The sequence below is a fragment of the Rhinolophus sinicus genome, chromosome 3 (assembly GCF_057876585.1).
Source record: "Rhinolophus sinicus isolate RSI-liver-muscle chromosome 3, RSI-T2T, whole genome shotgun sequence".
Lineage (NCBI taxonomy): Eukaryota > Metazoa > Chordata > Mammalia > Chiroptera > Rhinolophidae > Rhinolophus > Rhinolophus sinicus.
The window spans coordinates 91,032,518-91,058,059 of record NC_142503.1 but is presented as its reverse complement, the minus strand read 5'-3'; the positions used below and the strand labels follow the sequence as shown (position 1 = coordinate 91,058,059).

The following is a 25,542-nucleotide window of genomic DNA, read 5'->3' as shown; positions in this document are numbered from 1 at the left end:
TGTGAGTATGTCTCCCACCCAGGCTTGGAGAGGCCCAAGGTCTTTGGGGAGACCCAGCTTACCCATCAGTGCAAATGACAGCTGACCGAGCCTAGGCTACCCATCTCCCTGACCCAGCCCTAAGCTCCCGATGTCAAGAAAGGAAGGGCACAGATGACAAACCCAACAGGCCCCCACCTGCTGCTGATGGAGAGGCTCCCTCCCCCCATCCACTCCCTCAGTAAATTTGCCCAATCTCTATGTTCCCTACGAGGACAGTCAAGTCCCCTGAGGGCTGCCCACAGACCCCTTCCTTCCTGGCCGGGAGAAACGAGCGTTCCCAGGCTCTCCACATCTTCAGATGTCCGTGTTCTCCAACCAAGTGGAGACACCAGGAAGTGAACAGGAAAAAGACACAGAGCAGCTGCTTTTACAATAAATGCTATATTTGTGAAGAACTGAGGACTCACAGACTTCCTGTCCCCACAAGAGAGATTCCTGCCAAGGAGGCTGGGGCTTCCAGCCTCAGAGGTTACTGCAGGGACAGGGTGAGAGCAGGAAGAGGGCAGGGTGGAGGAGAGGTGAAGGGGCTGGAAGACAGAGTGAGGCAGTAAGGGAGGGGAGGGAGAGTGAGGGGAATGAGGAGGAGGAGGCTGAGGGAACTTCTCGACCTCAGGGCCCCACTTCCCCTCATCCTTGAGGACCTGGGGCAACCCATATCTCACTCCCCACCTGCCGGGATCCAGGGCCTTTGGGGGTGAGAGGAAGGGATGGAGACTTAGACTAGAGGACCAGAGCCTGGGGGACAGAGCTGGGGTTCCTAAGATGCAGGGGGCCTCTGTGCCTAGCTAGGGAGAAGGGTATGGGGGCAGAAGGAGGATTTAGCACTGGGGCACCAGAGTGGGAAGTAAGGAATTAGGGCTGAGGGTTTAAGGATGGGGAAAGGGAGAATATGGACACCGGGGGACATCAGGGCTGGGGGCTGGGATGTGAGGGGGCAGTAATTTAAGAAGTGGGTTCAGAGGGGAAGAAGATTGAAGGAATGGGAGCAAGGAGTATGGCAGGGAGTGATACAAGGAGAGGTTTGGAGGCTGGGATGGGCTGCAGGCCAGCTTTAGGTGTAGGGCGAGGAACAGGCTGTCGGGATGTACTCAGGAAAGCAGAGACTAAGGACTGAGACCCAGCGAAGGGCGTGGGGTCTGGGGATCGGACAGAAGCCATCCAAGCCTGAGGGCTGACACAAAGGTGCATTGGGACAGAGAATTGACCGAGCACTTCTGGGTTTCACAACTGTACAAGGTATCAGAACAAGTATGCTGTCCTTATTCCACACATTCAGAGAAGCTACTGATTTGCCCAAGGTCCCCGAGTTGAAGAGCCTGGATCTGAACTGGGTCTGCAGGTGGGTTTCATCCAAGTTGCGAGAAGGACAGGGGCCAGAGGACAATCTGATTCTTCCCAGGGAAACCAGGAGACTGCGCTGGACCATCTCTTGAAATGGATGCAGTATAGATGGTGCATTCCTGCTGTCCCGGGCAGGGTAGAGGGGGTAGTGCTGGGCTCACAGGGAGGACACCTCAGGTCTCTGGATGTGTATCTGTCACAGAGTGTGCGAGAGAGGGAGTGAGAAGAGGGAGTCACCCTGCTCAGCCTGCCTGGGAATCCACTGCCTTCTGGTCCTAGCTCAGCCCCACCCTGGGGGGTGCGGAGGGGGCTAGGAGGGAGAGGGCAGGTGGAGCTGGACTTGGGTGAGTCCCTTACCATCCATCCCCCCTTTGCCCCCTCACCCTCACATTGGGGTCCACAGCCTCCAAGTCCACGTGGAAGTCTTCCTCCTTGACTAGAGAATGAGAAAAGAAGGGACAGGAAAAGGAGGCGGGAGAAAACGTGAGTTAGGCAGGGCTCGGGGGCTCCTGTAGCCCTGTGCCTGCAGGGATGGCCTGTGCTGGACATTGACCTTCCTCGGGAGGGGCGCAGGCAAGCGGCGACGTAAGCTTCATGGCACGAGGTATATGCTTGTCTCAGGTGAGGGAGGTAGTTGGGTCCTGCCCAGGCCGCAGTGGTTCCCAGGACAGCCCCTACCTCCCTTCCCCAGGAGACAGGATTTACCTGTTCCGTCGTCCAGGAAGCCCAAGTTTGTAAAAGTCCCCACGGTGTTCTCATCCCACATCTCGAACCATGTCCTGTCGTCTTCCCAGGACCTGGGTCGAGGTGCCACGTGGTCAGGGCAGGGCCGCTCAGTCTGGGTACCCTTTGCCGCCCTCACGCCTATCCCCAGAGCGCTCACCGGCCTCCGCTTTGGCCGCGCCTCCTCTGGGAGCGCAGGAAGAAGACGCCGAGCGCCACCAGCAGCAACAGCAGCGCCGCAGCCCCTGCCAGGCCCCCGACCAGAGCCTTCCAGGCGACTGCCACCTCGCAACGCGGGCCAGAAAACCAGTGAGTGTCCGTGGAAAAGCATCTGGAGGAGGGGGGCACAGGTCACAGACCCTCACCACCTCCCGGGCGGGGTCCACCCTAGGGCAGGTGTGCAGGGCATCGAGGGGCGGGGCCTGGGGGGGTGAGCGGGGGCGGCTTGTAGGCCCTGCGGGATGTGGGCGGGGCCTCACCGGCAAGCAGGACCGCTCCTTTCCAGAAGGCACTGGCCTTGGTTACAATCGATGGCATCCTTCACGCCCGACGTGCATTTGGTGACGCAACGGAGCCGGTTCACCTCCACCAAGGGGAAATAGAAATCCTCATAACCCTGGGCAGCCGCGCGGCGACAGATGGCTGCGGGTTGGGTAGGGGGGTGCAGAGAGACAGAGACCTCATCCACTGTACTCAGGTGCCTGGTTATAATGACTCTGAAAACGGATAGGGAGGACTACATTTCCGAGGTGAGATGTGGTGAGGTAGACCTTGGGATTGATGAGGGGAGGGCAAGTCTCCAGGCTCTTCACTCTCTCCTCACCTTCCCTGCTGCCCCAGGAAGGGCAGCCCCACTGAGCCACATCACCTGCCTCCCCAAAAGGCCTCCCCCTCTACCCCAGGGAATTTCAATGGGTAGAGGTCCCTGGTGGAAGGGGTCATGTCCTCCTGGGGCCACTCAGCCCTTTACCATCCCCTCACCTTCCGGGGTCAGCTCGGTCTTGGAGTTGTTGTTCACCTTGATGGAGTCAGGCTTAAAACACAGCGCTGGAGGGACACAGGCATAGGTGGAATTGGAGGGGGTGTCAAGAGGTCAGGGCCAGGGAAGCCAGGCAAAGCACAGGGAGGGGCAGCAAGGGCTCTGGCAGTGCAGGGGAGGCGTGGATGGGCTGTCCTCCCTCATCTCCCCTGAATAATCAGGGTCCTCAGTCATCCTGGAAACCTTGAGAACTGTAGGGGGGGGGGGGCGCGGGTATCTCTTTTCCAGCACCCAGGTTCTGGCAAGCCCTCCTTAGCCCCATGCTTCACTCAGTTGTTTGTGGACCCGTGTCCCTTCTCCCAACCTTCTGGAGGTACCAGAGGGCTGGCACCAGAGGCCAGGGGGCCCCTGTCTGAGCTGGAACAGGCTGGGATACTGGCTGCGAGCCTGACTTCTCCCTCCAGCCTGAGGCCCCAAGCCCCCACTCACACTGGTTACTCTGGCAGCTGTCCTGGTTCTGGCTGACTTCCTGGAGCTCCTCCTGCAGAACCCCCATCACCTCCTCGTACTCTTTCTCCAGCTGGCCGCTGAAGGGCAACTTTAGCAGCACCAAATAGTCCACCACGATGCTGCCACTCCTGAGGGGGTCGAGAGAGTCAGGGGTCTTAAAAGGTGCCCAGGCCTGGGGCGCATAGCTCCTTAGTAGGACACCTCCAGGACCAACCACAGGTGCATGGGTGTTGGGGGGAAAGGGGACAGAGGCAATGAGTTGGGATTCCAGGCACATTATGATCAGAAGGCACTGCCAGCATCCCTGAGGTGGTCAACCTGGAAAGGTGGGACAAGGAATGATTGCGTTTCTCTTGCATTGCCTCAAACCGTTACCAAATCAGGACATCGTGGGCTCCCTGCCTCACTCATGCTGACCCATCCAGCAGAACAGGTGCCAGCCAGAGAGACACCAACTGCAGTTCAGACACCAGGCTTCCCACCAGCACACATGCACCACTTCACTGCATGTCTCATACAGTCCCTCTCCTTCCAGTGTGCTTAAAAAGGTGGGGTTGCATCCCTCTTACAGAGAAATAACCCCGGAAAATGATCACAAAAGTCCCCCATGGAGTGATTCCCTTGCATACTCCCTCTACCCTTCTCTTTATGAAATCTGCTGATTCCAAAAGCAAGGATTGGCTTCTCCAGCCTTTCTTCACATCCCTTTCCCCGACCTAACACTACCTCCAGGGCCGCAGAAGGGTCTCCTACCTCAGGGACAGGATCTCCACATCCTGGAATCCTTGCACATTTTGGTAAATCTTCTTCATCTGAAATGCCAAAGATTCCTGAGCTCACATCTGAACCTCCAGACCTGAGGGCACCCAGGTTCCCAATCTCAGCTGCAGGGGAGTACCCTTGATTCCCGTCTCCTACCCCTCACCTGATTCCTGAAGGTGTTGGTGAAATCCGAGTAGGCCTTAGAAGTGTTGTCACTGAGCTCCGGGGAGAAATCCTGTTGCACAGACACCTCCATGCCCACCTCAGTGTCCACCGTGTCTGCACACAGCATGCCCTGTGCTGGTCACTTCACCATCCACTTCTGTCTAACATTACCAACACCACCCCGACCCAGCGGCTCCTCCCATGCCCCTCTCCATGATCCCTGAGGACTAACTGAATAGCAGGAAGGAGAGAGGTAGGAATTTTGGGATGAATTGTCCCGAAATGAGGGAAAGGATGAAGTCTGGGTGCACAGAAGTCAGGCCTGTGGTCTTTCCCTTGTCTGCCCCAGTGGAAGTCAGAATAATGGCCCCCAAAGATGCCTATGTCCTAAATCCTAGAACCTGTGAATATGTTATGCTAATGGCAAGGTGGAACCAAAGTTACAGATGTAATTAAGATTGCTAATTAGCTGATTTTAATATGGGAAAATTAACGAGTAGGCCCAATACAATCACAAGGTCCTTAACAGTGGAAGAGGGAAGCAGAAAGATCAGAATCAGTCAGAGGAAGATGTGAGCATGAAAAAAAGGCACAGAGATGCAACGTTGCTGGCTTTGAATGTGGAGAGAGGGGATCTTGAGGCACGGAACATGGAAGGCTCCAGAAGCTGGAAGGGGCGAAGAAATGGATTCCCCGGAAAGGAACACTGCCCTGCCGACACCATGATTATAGCCCAGCAAGACCCACGTTGGACTTCTAGTCTACAGAACTGTAAGATAAAAATATATGTTGTTTCAGCTGCTAAGTTTGTGGTAGTTTGTTACAGAAGGATTTAGAAAAATAGAGCTACAAGCAGCCCAGACTGGTAGGAGGCCCCAGAAGGAGTGTGGTCCCAGCCACTTCCTAGAGGTGAGGGTGGAAAAGAGGCATGAGATAGGATAGGGGAAGGCCTGCGAGAGAAGGCAGGGATCCATCCAGACCTGAGGGCATCCATGGTCCAAAGCTCAGCAGATTGGACAAAACAGCATGGGTGACTACAGGCCAACCACAGTGCTGGGCCCAGGGAGCCAGGGGCACCTCCCAGGATGAAAGCGCAGAGGGCAGGGCCCTGGAGACTCACCCAGTTCCACCTGCTCCACAGCAAACTCGCAGCGGGAACCATAGAAGGTTTGGGGGCAGCGGCACTTGAGGCCATCCCACTGACCCCCGTTCTGGCACCTGACCTCCTGGAGCTCACAGTGGTCCCCAGAGAACTCCGAGGGGCAGAGGCAGCGGCCGTGTATCCAGGTGCCACCATTGTTGCAGGTGCCTGGGCAACACAGGAGAAAGGGAAGTTCAGCGTAGGCCCTGACCTTGGTGACACGAGACTTTAGCAGGGGAAAGAGAAGGTCTGACCTGCGGTGGTTGTCAGCATAGACTGTGTGGTCCTCTGAGGAGTGGTCGAAGTTGTCCTGAGTGACGTCAAAGTGGTGGGAGTCTGAGTAGTGGCCGCAGGTGTCTCTGAAGTCCTAATGATGGTTGAGGTGGGGCTTGTCAACTTGCTTGAAGTCATCGTGGAACTTGGAAAGCTGCTGCTTGGTTTCGGGGTCAGTGGGAAGCTAGTGATATTGGACACATCTTGGGTGCTTACAGAGTGGGTGCTCGTCCACGTCTCACTGCTCGGTCTTTGTGTGCTCGTCAAAACTGTGTTAATGGGGACAGTCCCAGTGCTGACAGAAGTAGGAGCGTCAGTTATGATGCTGGTGGGGTCAGTTTCCAAAACTGAAGTAGAAGTGTCCGTAAGTGTAGGAAATACAGTTGTCATACTCGTGGAGCTAGGAGGAGTGGTGGCCATCACAGTAGTAGAGGTAAAGACTGTTAGTGGGATGGTGGGTGTAGATGGAACTGTACCACTTGGATCTATTTCTATACATGGAGTAGTGGGAGAAGTAGGCACTATTGTAACGGATATAGATTCTGGACATGGGGTAGTAGAAGAAACAGTAACAATGGGGGTTGTTTCGGTAGAAGAGGTTATTACAGAAGATGTCATTGGAGAAGTTCTTGTAGTTTTGGATGAAACAGAAGTAGGAAAAGTAGTGACAGAAGAAGAACCTGGAATGTCTGTACTGGAGGAGCTAATGGAAGTAGGGAGCATTGAACTTACACTAGTGGAAGGGGAAGAAGATGACATTGATACCGTGGATATTGAAGAGGAGATGATAGTACTAAAGGAAGTGGTTATTGCACTTGTGGACGTACCCACAACAGGAAACGAGGATGTGGGAGAAACCCTAGAAGTACTATACGGTGTAGTCAGAATAGATGTCGTTGCAATGTTGGTGGACACAGTATTGACTATTTGGGAAGTTGAGAGACTGGGAAAACTTGCCGTGATTGAGGTGGCAGGCGTTGAAGTGTCAGCGGAAGTGGTGATTATGGTCGTGGCAGTGGTGACAATGCCAGTGGGAGATGCAGGGGTTGATGTAATGGTGGCAGTGGGGAGTGAGGTAATCAAGGTGGACAGCGGGGTGGTCTCTGTGGTTGAAGTGGCAGCCGTTTGTGGGGTAGAAACAGTAGGACTGGGAAGCCCACTGGTGGTTTTCGTGACGGTACTGGTGGTCACTGGAGTGGAGGTGGTGAATGTCGGAGAAGTGACTGTATCTGTGGGAGTGACTGAGGATGTCACTGGTGGAGTAGAAGTTGTCCCTGTCGTGTGGGACTCTGTGGAGGTGTCACTGGTACCTGTGGTTCTCCAGGTAGATGTGGCGTGAGAGGTTGTCCCCGTCGTCTTGCCTGTTTGTGTAGTGGCTACTGTGGAGGGCCGCGTTTCTGTGTTTGTGGCTGTCGTGTATGTGACGCTTGTAGGAGACGTCAGGGTGGATTTGGTGGTTGTGCTTTGTGAATTGGTGCCCGTTGCAGATGAGGTGGGACTCCCTGTGTGAGTGGTCCCGGTACTGCTGGTAGGTGTGGAGCCTGCTGATGTCACGGAGCTGCTTGTAGGGTGGGAGGGAGCTGGAGTGCTGTGGGTGCCTGTGAGCGTGGCTGTCATAGTAACTGTCGTTGCAGTGGTGGTGGTGCCACTGGATGTTGTTTCTGTATTGTGCGTGGTGGGGGGTGATGTGATGATATTTGTGGGGGTAGCGGATGCACTCGAAGGGGTGAGTGTTGACGTGAGATCGGTGGTGGTAGTCAGTGACCCCGTGGTACTCACGGATGTGGGAGTGATCGTTGCTGGGGTGGTGGTAGGGATTTCTGTACTAACAGAAGACGGTGTTATGGTGGTCGATGTCTGCATGGTATGAGAAGCAGAGGGAGATGGGGTTATTGCGGATGTGGCTGAGCTTCCTGTGGAGACGCTGTCTGAAGAAGTACTTTGAGCCGCAGTTGGGGTGGGACTAGTTGCCATGTCACTGGTGGTAGTTATGGACGTTTGTGTTGTGGAGGGAGTGGTTGAACTTGCCGTGATTGAGGTTGTAGTGTCAGCGGTAGTGATTATGGTCGTGGCAGTGGTGACCATGCTAGTGGGAGATGCAGGGGTTGATGTAATGGTGGCAGTGGGGAGTGAGGTAATCAAGGTGGACAGCGGGGTGGTCTCTGTGGTCGAAGTGGCAGCCGTTTGTGGGGTAGAAACAGAAGTAGGACTGGGAAGCCCACTGGTGGTTGCCGTGACGGTACTGGTGGTCACTGGAGTGGAGGTGGTGAATGTCGGAGAAGTGACTGTATCTGTGGGAGTGACTGAGGATGTCACTGGTGGAGTAGAAGTTGTCCCTGTCGTGTGGGACTCTGTGGAGGTGTCACTGGTACCTGTGGTTCTCCAGGTAGATGTGGCGTGAGAGGTTGTCCCCGTCGTCTTGCCTGTTTGTGTAGTGGCTACTGTGGAGGGCCGCGTTTCTGTGTTTGTGGCTGTCGTGTATGTGACGCTTGTAGGAGACGTCAGGGTGGATTTGGTGGTTGTGCTTTGTGAATTGGTGCCCGTTGCAGATGAGGTGGGACTCCCTGTGTGAGTGGTCCCGGTACTGCTGGTAGGTGTGGAGCCTGCTGATGTCACGGAGCTGCTTGTAGGGTGGGAGGGAGCTGGAGTGCTGTGGGTGCCTGTGAGCGTGGCTGTCGTAGTAACTGACGTTGCAGTGGTGGTGGTGCCACTGGATGTTGTTTCTGTATTGTACGTGGTGGGGGGTGATGTGATGATGTTTGTGGGGGTAGCGGATGCACTCGAAGGGGTGAGTGTTGACGTGAGATCGGTGGTGGTAGTCAGTGACCCCGTGGTACTCACGGATGTGGGAGTGATCGTTGTTGGGGTGGTGGTAGGGATTTCTGTACTAACAGAAGACGGTGTTATGGTGGTCGATGTCTGCATGGTATGAGAAGCAGAGGGAGATGGGGTTATTGCGGATGTGGCTGAGCTTCCTGTGGAGACGCTGTCTGAAGTACTTTGAGCCGCAGTTGGGGTGGGACTAGTTGCCATGTCACTGGTAGTAGTTATGGACGTTTGTGTCGTGGAGGGAGTGGTTGAACTTGCCGTGATTGAGGTTGTAGTGTCAGCGGTAGTGATTATGGTCGTGGCAGTGGTGACCATGCTAGTGGGAGATGCAGGGGTTGATGTAATGGTGGCAGTGGGGAGTGAGGGAATCAAGGTAGACAGCGGGGTGGTCTCTGTGGTCGAAGTGGCAGCCGTTTGTGGGGTAGAAACAGAAGTAGGACTGGGAAGCCCACTGGTGGTTGTCGTGACGGTACTGGTGGTCACTGGAGTGGAGGTGGTGAATGTCGGAGAAGTGACTGTATCTGTGGGAGTGACTGAGGATGTCACTGGTGGAGTAGAAGTTGTCCCTGTCGCGTGGGACTCTGTGGAGGTGTCACTGGTACCTGTGGTTCTCCAGGTAGATGTGGCGTGAGAGGTTGTCCCCGTCGTCTTCGCTGTTTCTGTAGTGGCTACTGTGGAGGGCTGCGTTTCTGTGGTTGTGGCTGTCGTGTATGTGACGCTTGTAGGAGACGTCAGGGTGGATTTGGTGGTTGTGCTTTGTGAATTGGTGCCCGTTGCAGATGAGGTGGGACTCCCTGTGTGAGTGGTCCCGGTACTGCTGGTAGGTGTGGAGCCTGCTGATGTCACGGAGCTGCTTGTAGGGTGGGAGGGAGCTGGAGTGCTGTGGGTGCCTGTGAGCGTGGCTGTCGTAGTAACTGTCGTTGCAGTGGTGGTGGTGCCACTGGATGTTGTTTCTGTATTGTACGTGGTGGGGGGTGATGTGATGATGTTTGTGGGGGTGGCGGATGCACTCGAAGGGGTGAGTGTTGACGTGAGATCGGTGGTGGTAGTCAGTGACCCCGTGGTACTCACGGATGTGGGAGTGATCGTTGTTGGGGTGGTGGTAGGGATTTCTGTACTAACAGAAGACGGTGTTATGGTGGTCGATGTCTGCATGGTATGAGAAGCAGAGGGAGATGGGGTTATTGCGGATGTGGCTGAGCTTCCTGTGGAGACGCTGTCTGAAGTACTTTGAGCCGCAGTTGGGGTGGGACTAGTTGCCATGTCACTGGTAGTAGTTATGGACGTTTGTGTCGTGGAGGGAGTGGTTGAACTTGCCGTGATTGAGGTTGTAGTGTCAGCGGTAGTGATTATGGTCGTGGCAGTGGTGACCATGCTAGTGGGAGATGCAGGGGTTGATGTAATGGTGGCAGTGGGGAGTGAGGGAATCAAGGTGGACAGCGGGGTGGTCTCTGTGGTCGAAGTGGCAGCCGTTTGTGGGGTAGAAACAGAAGTAGGACTGGGAAGCCCACTGGTGGTTGTCGTGACGGTACTGGTGGTCACTGGAGTGGAGGTGGTGAATGTCGGAGAAGTGACTGTATCTGTGGGAGTGACTGAGGATGTCACTGGTGGAGTAGAAGTTGTCCCTGTCGCGTGGGACTCTGTGGAGGTGTCACTGGTACCTGTGGTTCTCCAGGTAGATGTGGCGTGAGAGGTTGTCCCCGTCGTCTTGCCTGTTTGTGTAGTGGCTACTGTGGAGGTTCGCGTTTCTGTGGTTGTGGCTGTCGTGTATGTGACGCTTGTAGGAGACGTCAGGGTGGATTTGGTGGTTGTGCTTTGTGAATTGGTGCCCGTTGCAGATGAGGTGGGACTCCCTGTGTGAGTGGTCCCGGTACTGCTGGTAGGTGTGGAGCCTGCTGATGTCACGGAGCTGCTTGTAGGGTGGGAGGGAGCTGGAGTGCTGTGGGTGCCTGTGAGCGTGGCTGTCATAGTAACTGTCGTTGCAGTGGTGGTGGTGCCACTGGATGTTGTTTCTGTATTGTGCGTGGTGGGGGGTGATGTGATGATGTTTGTGGGGGTAGCGGATGCACTCGAAGGGGTGAGTGTTGACGTGAGATCGGTGGTGGTAGTCAGTGACCCCGTGGTACTCACGGATGTGGGAGTGATCGTTGTTGGGGTGGTGGTAGGGATTTCTGTACTAACAGAAGACGGTGTTATGGTGGTCGATGTCTGCATGGTATGAGAAGCAGAGGGAGATGGGGTTATTGCGGATGTGGCTGAGCTTCCTGTGGAGACGCTGTCTGAAGAAGTACTTTGAGTCGCAGTTGGGGTGGGACTAATTGCCATGTCACTGGTGGTAGTTATGGACGTTTGTGTCGTGGAGGGAGTGGTTGAACTTGCCGTGATTGAGGTTGTAGTGTCAGCGGTAGTGATTCTGGTCGTGGCAGTGGTGACAATGCTAGTGGGAGATGCAGGGGTTGATGTAATGGTGGCAGTGGGGAGTGAGGTAATCAAGGTGGACAGCGGGGTGGTCTCTGTGGTCGAAGTGGCAGCCGTTTGTGGGGTAGAAACAGAAGTAGGACTGGGAAGCCCACTGGTGTTTGTCGTGACGGTACTGGTGGTCACTGGAGTGGAGGTGGTGAATGTCGGAGAAGTGACTGTATCTGTGGGAGTGACTGAGGATGTCACTGGTGGAGTAGAAGTTGTCCCTGTCGCGTGGGACTCTGTGGAGGTGTCACTGGTACCTGTGGTTCTCCAGGTAGATGTGGCGTGAGAGGTTGTCCCCGTCGTCTTGCCTGTTTGTGTAGTGGCTACTGTGGAGGTTCGCGTTTCTGTGGTTGTGGCTGTCGTGTATGTGACGCTTGTAGGAGACGTCAGGGTGGATTTGGTGGTTGTGCTTTGTGAATTGGTGCCCGTTGCAGATGAGGTGGGACTCCCTGTGTGAGTGGTCCCGGTACTGCTGGTAGGTGTGGAGCCTGCTGATGTCACGGAGCTGCTTGTAGGGTGGGAGGGAGCTGGAGTGCTGTGGGTGCCTATGAGCGTGGCTGTCATAGTAACTGTCGTTGCAGTGGTGGTGGTGCCACTGGATGTTGTTTCTGTATTGCGCGTGGTGGGGGGTGATGTGATGATGTTTGTGGGGGTAGCGGATGCACTCGAAGGGGTGAGTGTTGACGTGAGATCGGTGGTGGTAGTCAGTGACCCCGTGGTACTCACGGATGTGGGAGTGATCGTTGTTGGGGTGGTGGTAGGGATTTCTGTACTAACAGAAGACGGTGTTATGGTGGTCGATGTCTGCATGGTATGAGAAGCAGAGGGAGATGGGGTTATTGCGGATGTGGCTGAGCTTCCTGTGGAGACGCTGTCTGAAGAAGTACTTTGAGTCGCAGTTGGGGTGGGACTAATTGCCATGTCACTGGTGGTAGTTATGGACGTTTGTGTCGTGGAGGGAGTGGTTGAACTTGCCGTGATTGAGGTTGTAGTGTCAGCGGTAGTGATTCTGGTCGTGGCAGTGGTGACAATGCTAGTGGGAGATGCAGGGGTTGATGTAATGGTGGCAGTGGGGAGTGAGGTAATCAAGGTGGACAGCGGGGTGGTCTCTGTGGTCGAAGTGGCAGCCGTTTGTGGGGTAGAAACAGAAGTAGGACTGGGAAGCCCACTGGTGTTTGTCGTGACGGTACTGGTGGTCACTGGAGTGGAGGTGGTGAATGTCGGAGAAGTGACTGTATCTGTGGGAGTGACTGAGGATGTCACTGGTGGAGTAGAAGTTGTCCCTGTCGCGTGGGACTCTGTGGAGGTGTCACTGGTACCTGTGGTTCTCCAGGTAGATGTGGCGTGAGAGGTTGTCCCCGTCGTCTTGCCTGTTTGTGTAGTGGCTACTGTGGAGGTTCGCGTTTCTGTGGTTGTGGCTGTCGTGTATGTGACGCTTGTAGGAGACGTCAGGGTGGATTTGGTGGTTGTGCTTTGTGAATTGGTGCCCGTTGCAGATGAGGTGGGACTCCCTGTGTGAGTGGTCCCGGTACTGCTGGTAGGTGTGGAGCCTGCTGATGTCACGGAGCTGCTTGTAGGGTGGGAGGGAGCTGGAGTGCTGTGGGTGCCTGTGAGCGTGGCTGTCATAGTAACTGTCGTTGCAGTGGTGGTGGTGCCACTGGATGTTGTTTCTGTATTGTGCGTGGTGGGGGGTGATGTGATGATGTTTGTGGGGGTAGCGGATGCACTCGAAGGGGTGAGTGTTGACGTGAGATCGGTGGTGGTAGTCAGTGACCCCGTGGTACTCACGGATGTGGGAGTGATCGTTGTTGGGGTGGTGGTAGGGATTTCTGTACTAACAGAAGACGGTGTTATGGTGATCGATGTCTGCATGGTATGAGAAGCAGAGGGAGATGGGGTTATTGCGGATGTGGCTGAGCTTCCTGTGGAGACGCTGTCTGAAGAAGTACTTTGAGTCGCAGTTGGGGTGGGACTAATTGCCATGTCACTGGTGGTAGTTATGGACGTTTGTGTCGTGGAGGGAGTGGTTGAACTTGCCGTGATTGAGGTTGTAGTGTCAGCGGTAGTGATTCTGGTCGTGGCAGTGGTGACAATGCTAGTGGGAGATGCAGGGGTTGATGTAATGGTGGCAGTGGGGAGTGAGGTAATCAAGGTGGACAGCGGGGTGGTCTCTGTGGTCGAAGTGGCAGCCGTTTGTGGGGTAGAAACAGAAGTAGGACTGGGAAGCCCACTGGTGTTTGTCGTGACGGTACTGGTGGTCACTGGAGTGGAGGTGGTGAATGTCGGAGAAGTGACTGTATCTGTGGGAGTGACTGAGGATGTCACTGGTGGAGTAGAAGTTGTCCCTGTCGCGTGGGACTCTGTGGAGGTGTCACTGGTACCTGTGGTTCTCCAGGTAGATGTGGCATGAGAGGTTGTCCCCGTCGTCTTGCCTGTTTGTGTAGTGGCTACTGTGGAGGTTCGCGTTTCTGTGGTTGTGGCTGTCGTGTATGTGACGCTTGTAGGAGACGTCAGGGTGGATTTGGTGGTTGTGCTTTGTGAATTGGTGCCCGTTGCAGATGAGGTGGGACTCCCTGTGTGAGTGGTCCCGGTACTGCTGGTAGGTGTGGAGCCTGCTGATGTCACGGAGCTGCTTGTAGGGTGGGAGGGAGCTGGAGTGCTGTGGGTGCCTGTGAGCGTGGCTGTCATAGTAACTGTCGTTGCAGTGGTGGTGGTGCCACTGGATGTTGTTTCTGTATTGTGCGTGGTGGGGGGTGATGTGATGATGTTTGTGGGGGTAGCGGATGCACTCGAAGGGGTGAGTGTTGACGTGAGATCGGTGGTGGTAGTCAGTGACCCCGTGGTACTCACGGATGTGGGAGTGATCGTTGCTGGGGTGGTGGTAGGGATTTCTGTACTAACAGAAGACGGTGTTATGGTGGTCGATGTCTGCATGGTATGAGAAGCAGAGGGAGATGGGGTTATTGCGGATGTGGCTGAGCTTCCTGTGGAGACGCTGTCTGAAGAAGTACTTTGAGTCGCAGTTGGGGTGGGACTAGTTGCCATGTCACTGGTGGTAGTTATGGACGTTTGTGTCGTGGAGGGAGTGGTTGAACTTGCCGTGATTGAGGTTGTAGTGTCAGCGGTAGTGATTCTGGTTGTGGCAGTGGTGACAATGCTAGTGGGAGATGCAGGGGTTGATGTAATGGTGGCAGTGGGGAGTGAGGTAATCAAGGTGGACAGCGGGGTGGTCTCTGTGGTCGAAGTGGCAGCCGTTTGTGGGGTAGAAACAGAAGTAGGACTGGGAAGCCCACTGGTGGTTGTCGTGACGGTACTGGTGGTCACTGGAGTGGAGGTGGTGAATGTCGGAGAAGTGACTGTATCTGTGGGAGTGACTGAGGATGTCACTGGTGGAGTAGAAGTTGTCCCTGTCGCGTGGGACTCTGTGGAGGTGTCACTGGTACCTGTGGTTCTCCAGGTAGATGTGGCATGAGAGGTTGTCCCCGTCGTCTTGCCTGTTTGTGTAGTGGCTACTGTGGAGGGCCGCGTTTCTGTGGTTGTGGCTGTCGTGTATGTGACGCTTGTAGGAGACGTCAGGGTGGATTTGGTGGTTGTGCTTTGTGAATTGGTGCCCGTTGCAGATGAGGTGGGACTCCCTGTGTGAGTGGTCCCGGTACTGCTGGTAGGTGTGGAGCCTGCTGATGTCACGGAGCTGCTTGTAGGGTGGGAGGGAGCTGGAGTGCTGTGGGTGCCTGTGAGCGTGGCTGTCATAGTAACTGTCGTTGCAGTGGTGGTGGTGCCACTGGATGTTGTTTCTGTATTGTGCGTGGTGGGGGGTGATGTGATGATGTTTGTGGGGGTAGCGGATGCACTCGAAGGGGTGAGTGTTGACGTGAGATCGGTGGTGGTAGTCAGTGACCCCGTGGTACTCACGGATGTGGGAGTGATCGTTGTTGGGGTGGTGGTAGGGATTTCTGTACTAACAGAAGACGGTGTTATGGTGGTCGATGTCTGCATGGTATGAGAAGCAGAGGGAGATGGGGTTATTGCGGATGTGGCTGAGCTTCCTGTGGAGACGCTGTCTGAAGAAGTACTTTGAGTCGCAGTTGGGGTGGGACTAGTTGCCATGTCACTGGTGGTAGTTATGGACGTTTGTGTCGTGGAGGGAGTGGTTGAACTTGCCATGATTGAGGTTGTAGTGTCAGCGGTAGTGATTCTGGTCGTGGCAGTGGTGACAATGCTAGTGGGAGATGTAGGGGTTGATGTAATGGTGGCAGTGGGGAGTGAGGTAATCAAGGTGGACAGCGGGGTGGTCTCTGTGGTCGAAGTGGCAGCCGTTTGTGGGGTAGAAACAGAAGTAGGACTGGGAAGCCCACTGGTGTTTGTCGTGACGGTACTGGTGGTCACTGGAGTGGAGGTGGTGAATGTCGGAGAAGTGACTGTATCTGTGGGAGTGACTGAGGATGTCACTGGTGGAGTAGAAGTTGTCCCTGTCGCGTGGGACTCTGTGGAGGTGTCACTGGTACCTGTGGTTCTCCAGGTAGATGTGGCATGAGAGGTTGTCCCCGTCGTCTTGCCTGTTTGTGTAGTGGCTACTGTGGAGGGCCGCGTTTCTGTGGTTGTGGCTGTCGTGTATGTGACGCTTGTAGGAGACGTCAGGGTGGATTTGGTGGTTGTGCTTTGTGAATTGGTGCCCGTTGCAGATGAGGTGGGACTCCCTGTGTGAGTGGTCCCGGTACTGCTGGTAGGTGTGGAGCCTGCTGATGTCACGGAGCTGCTTGTAGGGTGGGAGGGAGCTGGAGTGCTGTGGGTGCCTGTGAGCGTGGCTGTCATAGTAACTGTCGTTGCAGTGGTGGTGGTGCCACTGGATGTTGTTTCTGTATTGTGCGTGGTGGGGGGTGATGTGATGATGTTTGTGGGGGTAGCGGATGCACTCGAAGGGGTGAGTGTTGACGTGAGATCGGTGGTGGTACTCAGTGACCCCGTGGTACTCACGGATGTGGGAGTGATCGTTGTTGGGGTGGTGGTAGGGATTTCTGTACTAACAGAAGACGGTGTTATGGTGGTCGATGTCTGCATGGTATGAGAAGCAGAGGGAGATGGGGTTATTGCGGATGTGGCTGAGCTTCCTGTGGAGACGCTGTCTGAAGAAGTACTTTGAGTCGCAGTTGGGGTGGGACTAGTTGCCATGTCACTGGTAGTAGTTATGGACGTTTGTGTCGTGGAGGGAGTGGTTGAACTTGCCGTGATTGAGGTGGCAGGCATCGTAGTGTCAGCGGAAGTGGTGATTATGGTCGTGGCAGTGGTGACAATGCTAGTGGGAGATGCAGGGGTTGATGTAATGGTGGCAGTGGGGAGTGAGGTAATCAAGGTGGACAGCGGGGTGGTCTCTGTGGTCGAAGTGGCAGCCGTTTGTGGGGTAGAAACAGAAGTAGGACTGGGAAGCCCACTGGTGGTTGTCGTGACGGTACTGGTGGTCACTGGAGTGGAGGTGGTGAATGTCAGAGAACTGACTGTATCTGTGGGAGTGACTGATGTTGTGTCAGGTGGAGTAGACATCGTCCCCGTCATGTGGGACTCTGTGGACGCGTCACTTGTACGGTTAGGTGTGGTACTCCAGGTAGATGTGGCTTGTGAGGTTTTGTCCGTCGTTTTGCCTGTTTGCGTAGTGGATTCAGTGCTAGCGGGTGGTCCTATTGTTATGGATGTTGGGTGTGTGTGTTTTGTAGTCGGTGTGGGGCTGGGTTCATAGGTGGTCCGTTCGGCAGAAGTCATAGTGTTTGTGGGAGTGATTGAAGACATGGTTAGGGATGTTGCCGTAATTGCTGTCATCAGAGTTTCTCTTGTAGTGTCACTCACCGGAGTAAATGTTTCAGTGGAGGTCACTGTGTTTAAAGGAGTTGTTGGTGTTGTACCTAGTTCAGTGGTTGCTTCTGTAGAAGCTGATACAACTGATGTTGGTAATGTATTGGTTTTCGTATGAGCATGAGTAGTGGCTTTTGATGTTTTATATGTACTGGTGGTATTTGGAAATGATGGTGTGGTTGTAATGAAGGTAGTCCTGAGGGTAGGTGAGGAGCTTCTATCAGTTACTGTTGTTAATTGAGTGTTCGTGGGAGTTAGAGAAGGCAGAGTAGCATTGGTAGGAGTGATTGTTGGCATAGGAGATTTGGTTGTATGGATACTTGCAGTGGTTGGGATAGTCCTTTTCGTGGTACCTGTTGTAGAGGAGATCAGTGTATGGAGGGTTGTGAGTGTGGTTGGGTTGGAGGAAGAGGTTGGGGCCATGGTTGTGGTAGTTTTCCCTGGAGTGGCGGTAGTAGAAGTGGTTGTGGTGGAGCTGCCTCTCTCACTAGTAGTCTTGGGGTAAGTACTGGTGACAGTTGTCCCTGGCTTCCCTGTCACAGCCGTGGTTGTGTAAGAACTAGTGAAGGACACTTGGGTCATTGTCATGCAGGTGGTCGTGGGATAAGTGGTGGTGATTAGAAGACTAGTTGGATTGATGCACTCTGTAGTTCCCATGTAGACAATTATGGTAGGTGGAGTGGTTTCCACCTTGACGACAAACTTAGATGTTGGGATTGTTGAGGTGTTGGAATTAATTGAAGAGTTGAGCAATGTTTCAGAAATGAGTTTAAAGTGGGGGGAGGTATTGAGAATCATAGGTGTGTTTTGCCTACTGCCAGGAGTGAGAGAAGTAGTTTTGGGGTTGCTGAGCAGCCACCCTGCTGTGCGTTTGGATGGTGGGGAGTTGCTAAGAGCAGTATGGGCTGCTTCTTTACTGAGAAAAAGAGCATTAGAGGTGGATGTAGCCATGGATGAAGTTCCTGCATTAGCAATAAAACAGACGAATTCATTTGTAGGTCGTTTTGTCACCATAATACCACATAGGTTATTCACAACCCCATTTTCCAGATATGTACCACAGAAGACAGAAAGAGCTATGGCTTCTTCCTCAGTCAGAGGCACTTTGGGGCTGGGGCCTTTCAGATTCTGAAGCCCAAGATCTATCTGCAACCTAGGGCAGCCTCTCCAAGGAGTGGAGAGTGAAGTGCACCCTCAGTACCTTGCCAGCCTGGGCTGAGTGTCCGACCTGCCCCTCACCCCACCACAGCCCACTGAGTATGGAAGTTCAGTGGAGGCTCCTGCCTCCTCCCCTGGCCACTCCCTCTCCTTCCTCCTCACACACCCTGCTCTTCCCTTACTCTGCTCCCTCCTCCCTCCTCAACCTGCTGCCCAAGTCCCTGTCCCTGCTGACTCTTTGCCCCCAGCCTTTGATCCACCTCTGCCCTTCTTCCTGTGACTTAGTGCTGTCTGGGCAAACTCTCTTCTTGGGAGAGAGAGAACCCAGCTGAAGAGGGACTGGGGCTGGGGACACATCATGAACACCAAGAGACAAGGGGTCAGAGAGGGGAAAGCTGCATAGAGAACATTAAAGGGAAAACCAGAGACTGAAACTCTGACTCAGCTGAGATTGAGGGACAAGGAGAGAGGACCACACAGGCTGAAGGACAGGACAGAGAAGGAAACTTCCAGAAAGAGATACTTCAGCAGGCAGGCATGAGTCCTGGAGACTTTAAGGTTTACTTGCGAGTGTTAATAAGTAATAGAGTATTACCTACTCTATTTTGGTCACTGGGTAAATTAGTTTACATACATGAGCCTCTCACTCTATAAATATCATCAACCTCATTTTACAGATGGTAAGAGTGAGGGTCAGAGGTCTCCTAATGCTATGGGTGAGTGGCAGGGAACACTCACGCAGCCACAGCCTTTGCCAACAGGAAGTGCCCAGACCACCTCTCCTCTCAGGATTAGCCTCCTCCTCACCTCGGACCCAGACCATCTTTGCTCTGCGAGCTGGGGTTTCTGCCCCTACCCTTTGGCACACCTGTCAGCCTAGCTTGGGGGTCTCAGAAAGGTGGGAAGATTATGAAGATTCCTGGGCTAGAGCCCTTACAGTCAGAAGGTAGCCGTGGAGGTTAGTGAGAGGGTGGACCGTGGGTCTCTGGGTTGGGAAGGTCTAGGATTGGGGGTCCAAAGGAAGAGGAATTTCAGAGTTCCTAAAAGGTGGGAGAGAGAAGGCCCAGGGCTCCACACCAGCTGGTCTCAGACCCACCCTTTGAGAACAAAGCAGACTTCAGGATACCCGACCCCCGCCCTGCCAATGACAGCTGTGCCCAGCAACAGGCCCAGTAGGGGCTGGGAGAGGTAGGGGCAGAGCTGGAAAAGAAGACACCAGGGACCAAAGCCAGAGACACCCCAGGAAGAGGAGGGTGCCCCGGGGGCAAAAAGGGGGACTCACAGGAGGGTGGCAGGGATGGAAGTAAAGGGAGGGACAGAGTTCAGAGTGGAAGGAGCACTGAATTTGAAGAGGAGAGCAGAAGAGGAGAGCGACTCAGCTAACTGCATCAGAGTGGGAAGAGCACTCTTCTGGAAAGAGGTTATTCCCACCCTCCTGATTTGAGTACAGACCCCTACAACCTGCTCTGTTGTAGGTGGAGAGCACATCAGCTGGACCCAACTTCCCTCTGCCTCTGCTTCAATTATCCCTGCAAGCAGAGCTCTGAGGGACCCTTTCTCAGCATCCCCTTTGGCCTCAGAGCAAACCCCCACACACACCAAATCCTTGCCGTTGAACATCAGGAGGGTCTCTCTCCCTCACTCCCACCTTGCCCCCTCACCTGTGGCCCCCGGAGAGGCCCTGAGCATCCATAGGAGGCTGAAGAGTCCAAGCAGCTGCATAAGCCTGATGTGATAGTGGCTGGGGCAGAGCAGGCAACACCTTGGGGACAGCAGCAGGGGGGCAGCCACAGTGCTTACAGCAGGACCCAGCGCCAGCTGAAAGTCGTGGTTATCTGCTCTGCTGATTACGGGGCTGCTCACAGCTTCCTTCACCTTTGTACCGCTCCACCTCACCCCACTTCCTTTCTTCTGACTACATCACATGGGAAGGGACACAAAGAAGATAAGGCAAGGAGGTGTCAGAGAGAGAAAGCTACTGATAGACCAACACACACCCTCTCTCCCCACCTACCACCTGCCTAGCCCACTCAGCAGTTCCTACTGCTCTGACCTTCCCCTCCCCACGAAGAACTATCAAAACCAGATGAATAATATACTTGGACATAACCTTGGACTCTGGAGTCTGAGGCTGGCTCTCACAGCCTCAACTTCAGTTTCGTTTCAGCTGCAGAAAAGGGAGGTGGAACCTCCCTCATCATCCTTCACTGTGCCGCTTGCTCTTCCCTCTCCCCATCCTGCCATTAGCAGGATTCCGGAGCTGTGAACCCACAGCCAAAGCCATGGGAACAATGCAGAATCCAATCAGAAGTTATTTTAACATCTGAGGATTTGGTTTGGGTCCCAGAAAAGGAAATACAAATGGCCAGTGGAAACAATCAAAGAAAATGATTAGTTTTGACCCAGCAGATTAGCAACTGTTAGGAAGTTTGATTCCAATCAGTGTTGGGAAAGATGTGAAGAATAAACATGCTTATCCAGCTAGCGGGAGTGGAAGTGGGTTGGGCTGCTTTAAAAAGGCAATCTGGTGGCATCTATTAAAATTTTAAATGCATGCTCAAGGACCCAGTAATTCCACTATTCCATCTCTTTATTCAAGAAACACTTCAAGGAGGCATTCATGAGTATGTTTATTGCCACCCAGTTTATTGCAACTCCAATAAAAATTGGAAACCACCAGAATAGCCCTGAATAGGAAACTAGCATGACTACAGAATAGTCACAGTGTAGAATACCGTGCTTGAATAAAAAAGAATGGTACCATCATGGAAAGATGCTTGGGAAATCTTGTTCAGTGAAACCAGCAGATACATTTTTCTTTAAAACACATGTATATACCGTGTTTCCCCGAAAATAAGACCTAGCCAGACCATCAGCTGCAATGCGTCTTTTGGAGCAAAAATTAATATAAGACCTGGTCTTATTTTAATATAAAATAAGACTGGGTTTTTAATATAATAGAATACAATACAATATATTATAATATAATACCGGGTGGTATATTAATTATTACTCCAAAAGACGTATTAGAGCTGATGGTCCGGCTAGGTCTTAATTTTGGGGAAACATGGTATTTTCTATGAATACATACACACACACACACATTCAAAATTTGCAAAGAGGTTCACCTACCTCAATAACAGGGGTAAGATTAGCTCAGAGAAACATGAACGAACTGAGGTTGGGAATGATAGAGAACTTTAGCTCTATCTGTGGTTTTTATTTTGACAAAGATTCTCTCCTTGAACAAACTCTAGCCAGGATCTTCTGAGCCCTCTTCTCAACTAAGCTTCAACCTTGATCTGTAAAGACTTGAACAAATATTAACAGTTTCTAACAGCTCAAGGCCACATCCCTAGCATGACTCTAGCCCTCCTTAAAGTGCCTGCCTAAGAAAACTCAAGGCTGCCACAATAACTGACTATTCCAGCCAACACCTAAAGATAGGGGCCTTGTCTCCCAGACTCTGGGGAAGATAGGAGCCTGACTTACAACAGCATCACTTAGCAAATCCGGATGAGTTTCACATGGACCAACCCCTACTCCCCTTTTTGTAATTTTTCACTTTCCTGACTCTACTGAGCCCCCACTTGCCTCCCTCCCTATTTCCTCACTCTCACTCTCCCTTTAAAATGTCCAGTCACCTCTGTGTAAATCAAAGTGGAGTTCAGTTCACACTGGATTCTTTTCCCTATTGCAATAGTACATTACCAGTTAAAATCTGTCCTTACCACTCTAGTGTCTGGCTTTGTTTATCTTTAACAACTTGGAGACTGTATTATGTATTTGAAGCTAATTAAAAAATAATTTAGAGGAGCGCTCTAGGAAATGGTGGGGTAGGACACACCAGGAATCCATCTCCCCAGCTAGACAATAATTGCACTGGCAGAATCCATCTGATGTAACTGTTTTGGAATTCTAGAATCTGTTGAAGGCTTGCATATTCCAGAAGAAGACCTGGACTGTAAACTACAGTTAATTTTGGTCAATTTCAGCTTTTAGCACAGTAGCAGCTAACCCATTCCACACTCCTAGCCACATGGCAGGCAGCTGTGCACATGTTCCTGGAGCAGCTTGCCCACTGCTTGTGGGAATTAGAGTAGGCAAAAAGGACCATGTATTCCAAACATCTTGGATCTGTGCTCTAATCACTGATTGCTGCTTCTGATCACAAGGTACAGGAAAAGAGGTAGCTAGCCATTGTTTTTGCACCTCCCCCAATTATTTAAAGCCTCTTAGAAAAGGCTCAGGAAGACCTTTGTTTACACCTCATGCTGATCCTTGGCACAGAGGCAGCCTACAATAATTAATTAATCAATTGATTGACTGATTAATTAATAAACAATAAGAGAAAACAGCAAACCCTAGAGAAGGAAGAGAATCTAACTTCCAAAGTTACTACACTATTAAATTCAAATTTTCAGTGTTCAACAACAACAAAAATCACAAGGCATACAAAGAAACAGGACAATGTGGCTCATTCAAAGGAAAATAATATAATTCAACAGAAACTGTCCCTGAAGAAGACCTAATGGCAGATATACTAGACAAAGACTTTAAAACAACTGTCTTAAATGCTAAAAAAAAAAAAAAAAAAAAAACTAAAGGAAGATGTGGAGAGAGTCAAGAAAATGATGCATGAACAAAATGGAAATATCAATAAAGATATAGAAAACCTAAAACGAAACCAAAAAGAAATTCTGGAGCTGCAAAGTTCAATACTGGAAATGAAAAATTCACTGGAGGGATTCAAAGGCAAACTTGAGTAGGCAAAAGAAAGACTCAACAAACTTGAAGATAGGACCATGGAAGTCATTGAGTCTCAGAAATGAAAAAAGAGTGAGGATAAATGAATGAGTCTAAGGGACCTGTGGGATATCATCAACCAGACCAAGATCACATTGTGGGAGTCCCAGAGGGAAAAGAGAGAGAGAAAGGGGCAGAGAGAATATTTGAAGAAATACTGACTGAAAACTTCCCAAATTTGATGAAAGACATGAACAAAAACATTCAAGAAGCTCAACAAATTCCAAAAATGAACTCAAAGAGACCCACACCAAGAAACATTATAATCAAACTTTCAAAAGACAAAGACAAAAGGATCTTTTTTTTATTTTTTAAATTTATTGGGGTGACAATTGTTAGTAAAATTACATTGATTTCAGGTGTACAATTCTGTATTACATCATCTATAAATCCCATTGTGTGTTCACCACCCAGAGTCAGTTCTCCTTCCATCACCATATATTTGATCCCCCTTACCCTCTTCTCCCACCCCCCACCCCCCTTACCCTCTGGTAACCACTAAACTATTGTCTGTGTCTATGAGTTTCTGTTTCTCATTTGTTTGTCTTGTTTTTTGTTGTTTTTGGTTTATATACCACATATCAGTGAAATCACATGGTTCTGTGCTTTTTCTGTCTGACTTATTTCGCTCAGCATTACACTCTCAAGATCCATCCATGTTGTCACAAATGGTCCTATATCATCTTTTCTTACCGCCGAATAGTATTCCATTGTGTATATATACCACAACTTCTTTATCCATTCATCTATTGAAGGACATTTTGGTTGTTTCCATGTCTTGGCCACCGTAAACAAAGCTGCAATGAACACTGGAGCACATGTGTCTTTATCTATAAATGTTTTCAGATTTTTGGGGTAGATACCCAGGAGAGGGATTGCTGGGTCATATGGCAATTCTATTCGTAATTTTTAGAGGAACCTCCACACTGCCTTCCCTAACGGCTGCACCAGTCTGCATTCCCACCAACAGTGTATGAGGGTTCCTTTTTCTCCACAGCCTCTCCAACACTTGTTACTATTTGTCTTGTTGATGATAGCCATTCTGACTGGGGTGAGTTGATATCTCATTGTGGTTTTTATTTGCATTTCTCTGATGATTAGTGATGTTGAACATTTTTTCATATGTCTATTTGCCATTTGTATGTCCTCTTTGGAGAAATGTCTCTTCAAGCCCTCTGCCCATTTTTCAATTGGGTTGTTTGTTTTTTTGTTGTTGAGTTGCATGTGTTCCTTGTATATTCTGACAAAAGGATCTTGAAAGCAGCAAGAGAGAAGCAAAATATCACCTACAAGAGATCCTCAATAAGATAATCAGCAGATTTCTCATCAGAAACTTTGGAAGCTAGAAGATAGTAGGCTGATATATTCAAAGTGCTTAAAATATTGGTGTAATATCCAAGAATTTGCTAAAATTCATATGTAATCTCAAAGAATTCTGAATAGTTAAATCAATCTTGAAAATGAAGAACAAAACTGGGAGACTCACACTTCCTGATTTCAAAACTTACTACAAAGCTACAATAATCTTGTGCGGTCAAGTTGGGGAAGTGGACAAAGGAATGAAAAGATAAAGCATCCAGATGAGGTCGAGCCCAGACCAGACAGCAACACCACAGATGAAGCTCAGGGCAGGGAGCTGACAGGGTGCCGGGCCATTCTTTGGAGTCCTCCACTTTGATTTCTTAACACATTTCACCAGTAAAACATTAAATTATTTGTTTTTGAAAAGTCTTATTGTTGTTTTTTAGAGGAGTCTCTGTGGGGCTGGGGCTATGTGATCAAGCACCAGGGCTGACCAAGATGCTGGAAACAAAGCACAAAATTCCAGTTACTGTGCTGGGGACACAGACATGAATTGACCCTGGTTGCAAGGGACACAAGACTCCTGGGGAGATGGATCCTGATCCAACTTCAATCTTCCTGATACCTTCCCATCCACCCTTTCAGTTTCATTTCCCTCTGCAGCCCAAACTTCCTTCTGCTCCAGCCAACAGGCCTCTTTGCCTCAGGCTTTCCTACCACTGGGCCTTTGCCTGAGCTCTTTCCTCTACCAGGAATGCCCTCCACATATCCCTTTCTCTTTCTCTCTGCCTATGAATATCCTACCCATCATTTACTGCTTTGCTCCTTTCTTTCCCCCCACCAGTTAGACATGTATAATCAGGAAGTGACTTCTCCCACTCCTGAAATGTAATGGTGCTTACTATTGATATTTCCCATGGCACTTAATTGTCATTAGTGGCAGGTATTACCATCATTTTAATGCCTGCCCATAATTTAATGTTTTGCCACAGGTGCACAAAACCATAAGGGGGAGAGGAAGGTTATACCTTTGCACTGTGAGCTGGGAGAGTGGCCACTTTGCTTCCAGAGCCAGGGAAGCCAGCACCCAGCTCAGGGAGAAGATGGTCAACATAAGACTGCTGGAGTCTACTTGCTGCTGTCCAAGAATGCCCACCCTCATTTTGAGGTCCAGCCTTGCCTTTCTGTAGGCTGGTGAGAA

At 51.6% G+C, this 25,542-nt stretch overlaps 2 protein-coding genes across 2 annotated transcripts; both read right to left on the bottom strand.

Moving 5' to 3' along the window:
• Positions 1–452: 452 nt before the first annotated feature.
• On the bottom strand, positions 453–12,969 carry LOC109458777 (uncharacterized). The gene is made up of 12 exons (XM_088796922.1): positions 7,989–12,969; positions 5,918–7,793; positions 5,643–5,831; positions 4,521–4,636; positions 4,349–4,407; positions 3,575–3,723; positions 3,088–3,153; positions 2,586–2,748; positions 2,267–2,437; positions 2,089–2,180; positions 1,767–1,819; positions 453–1,576 (listed from the first exon to the last, which is right to left on the bottom strand). The coding sequence occupies exons 1-12, from the start codon at positions 12,855–12,857 to the stop codon at positions 1,541–1,543; spliced, it is 7,839 nt and encodes a 2,612-aa protein (XP_088653048.1). The 5' UTR covers positions 12,858–12,969; the 3' UTR covers positions 453–1,540.
• Positions 12,970–13,326: 357 nt separating this feature from the next.
• LOC148758527 (uncharacterized) lies at positions 13,327–17,807 on the bottom strand. The gene is made up of 3 exons (XM_088796921.1): positions 14,082–17,807; positions 13,613–14,019; positions 13,327–13,531 (listed from the first exon to the last, which is right to left on the bottom strand). The coding sequence occupies exons 1-3, from the start codon at positions 17,730–17,732 to the stop codon at positions 13,327–13,329; spliced, it is 4,263 nt and encodes a 1,420-aa protein (XP_088653047.1). The 5' UTR covers positions 17,733–17,807.
• Positions 17,808–25,542: the final 7,735 nt, after the last annotated feature.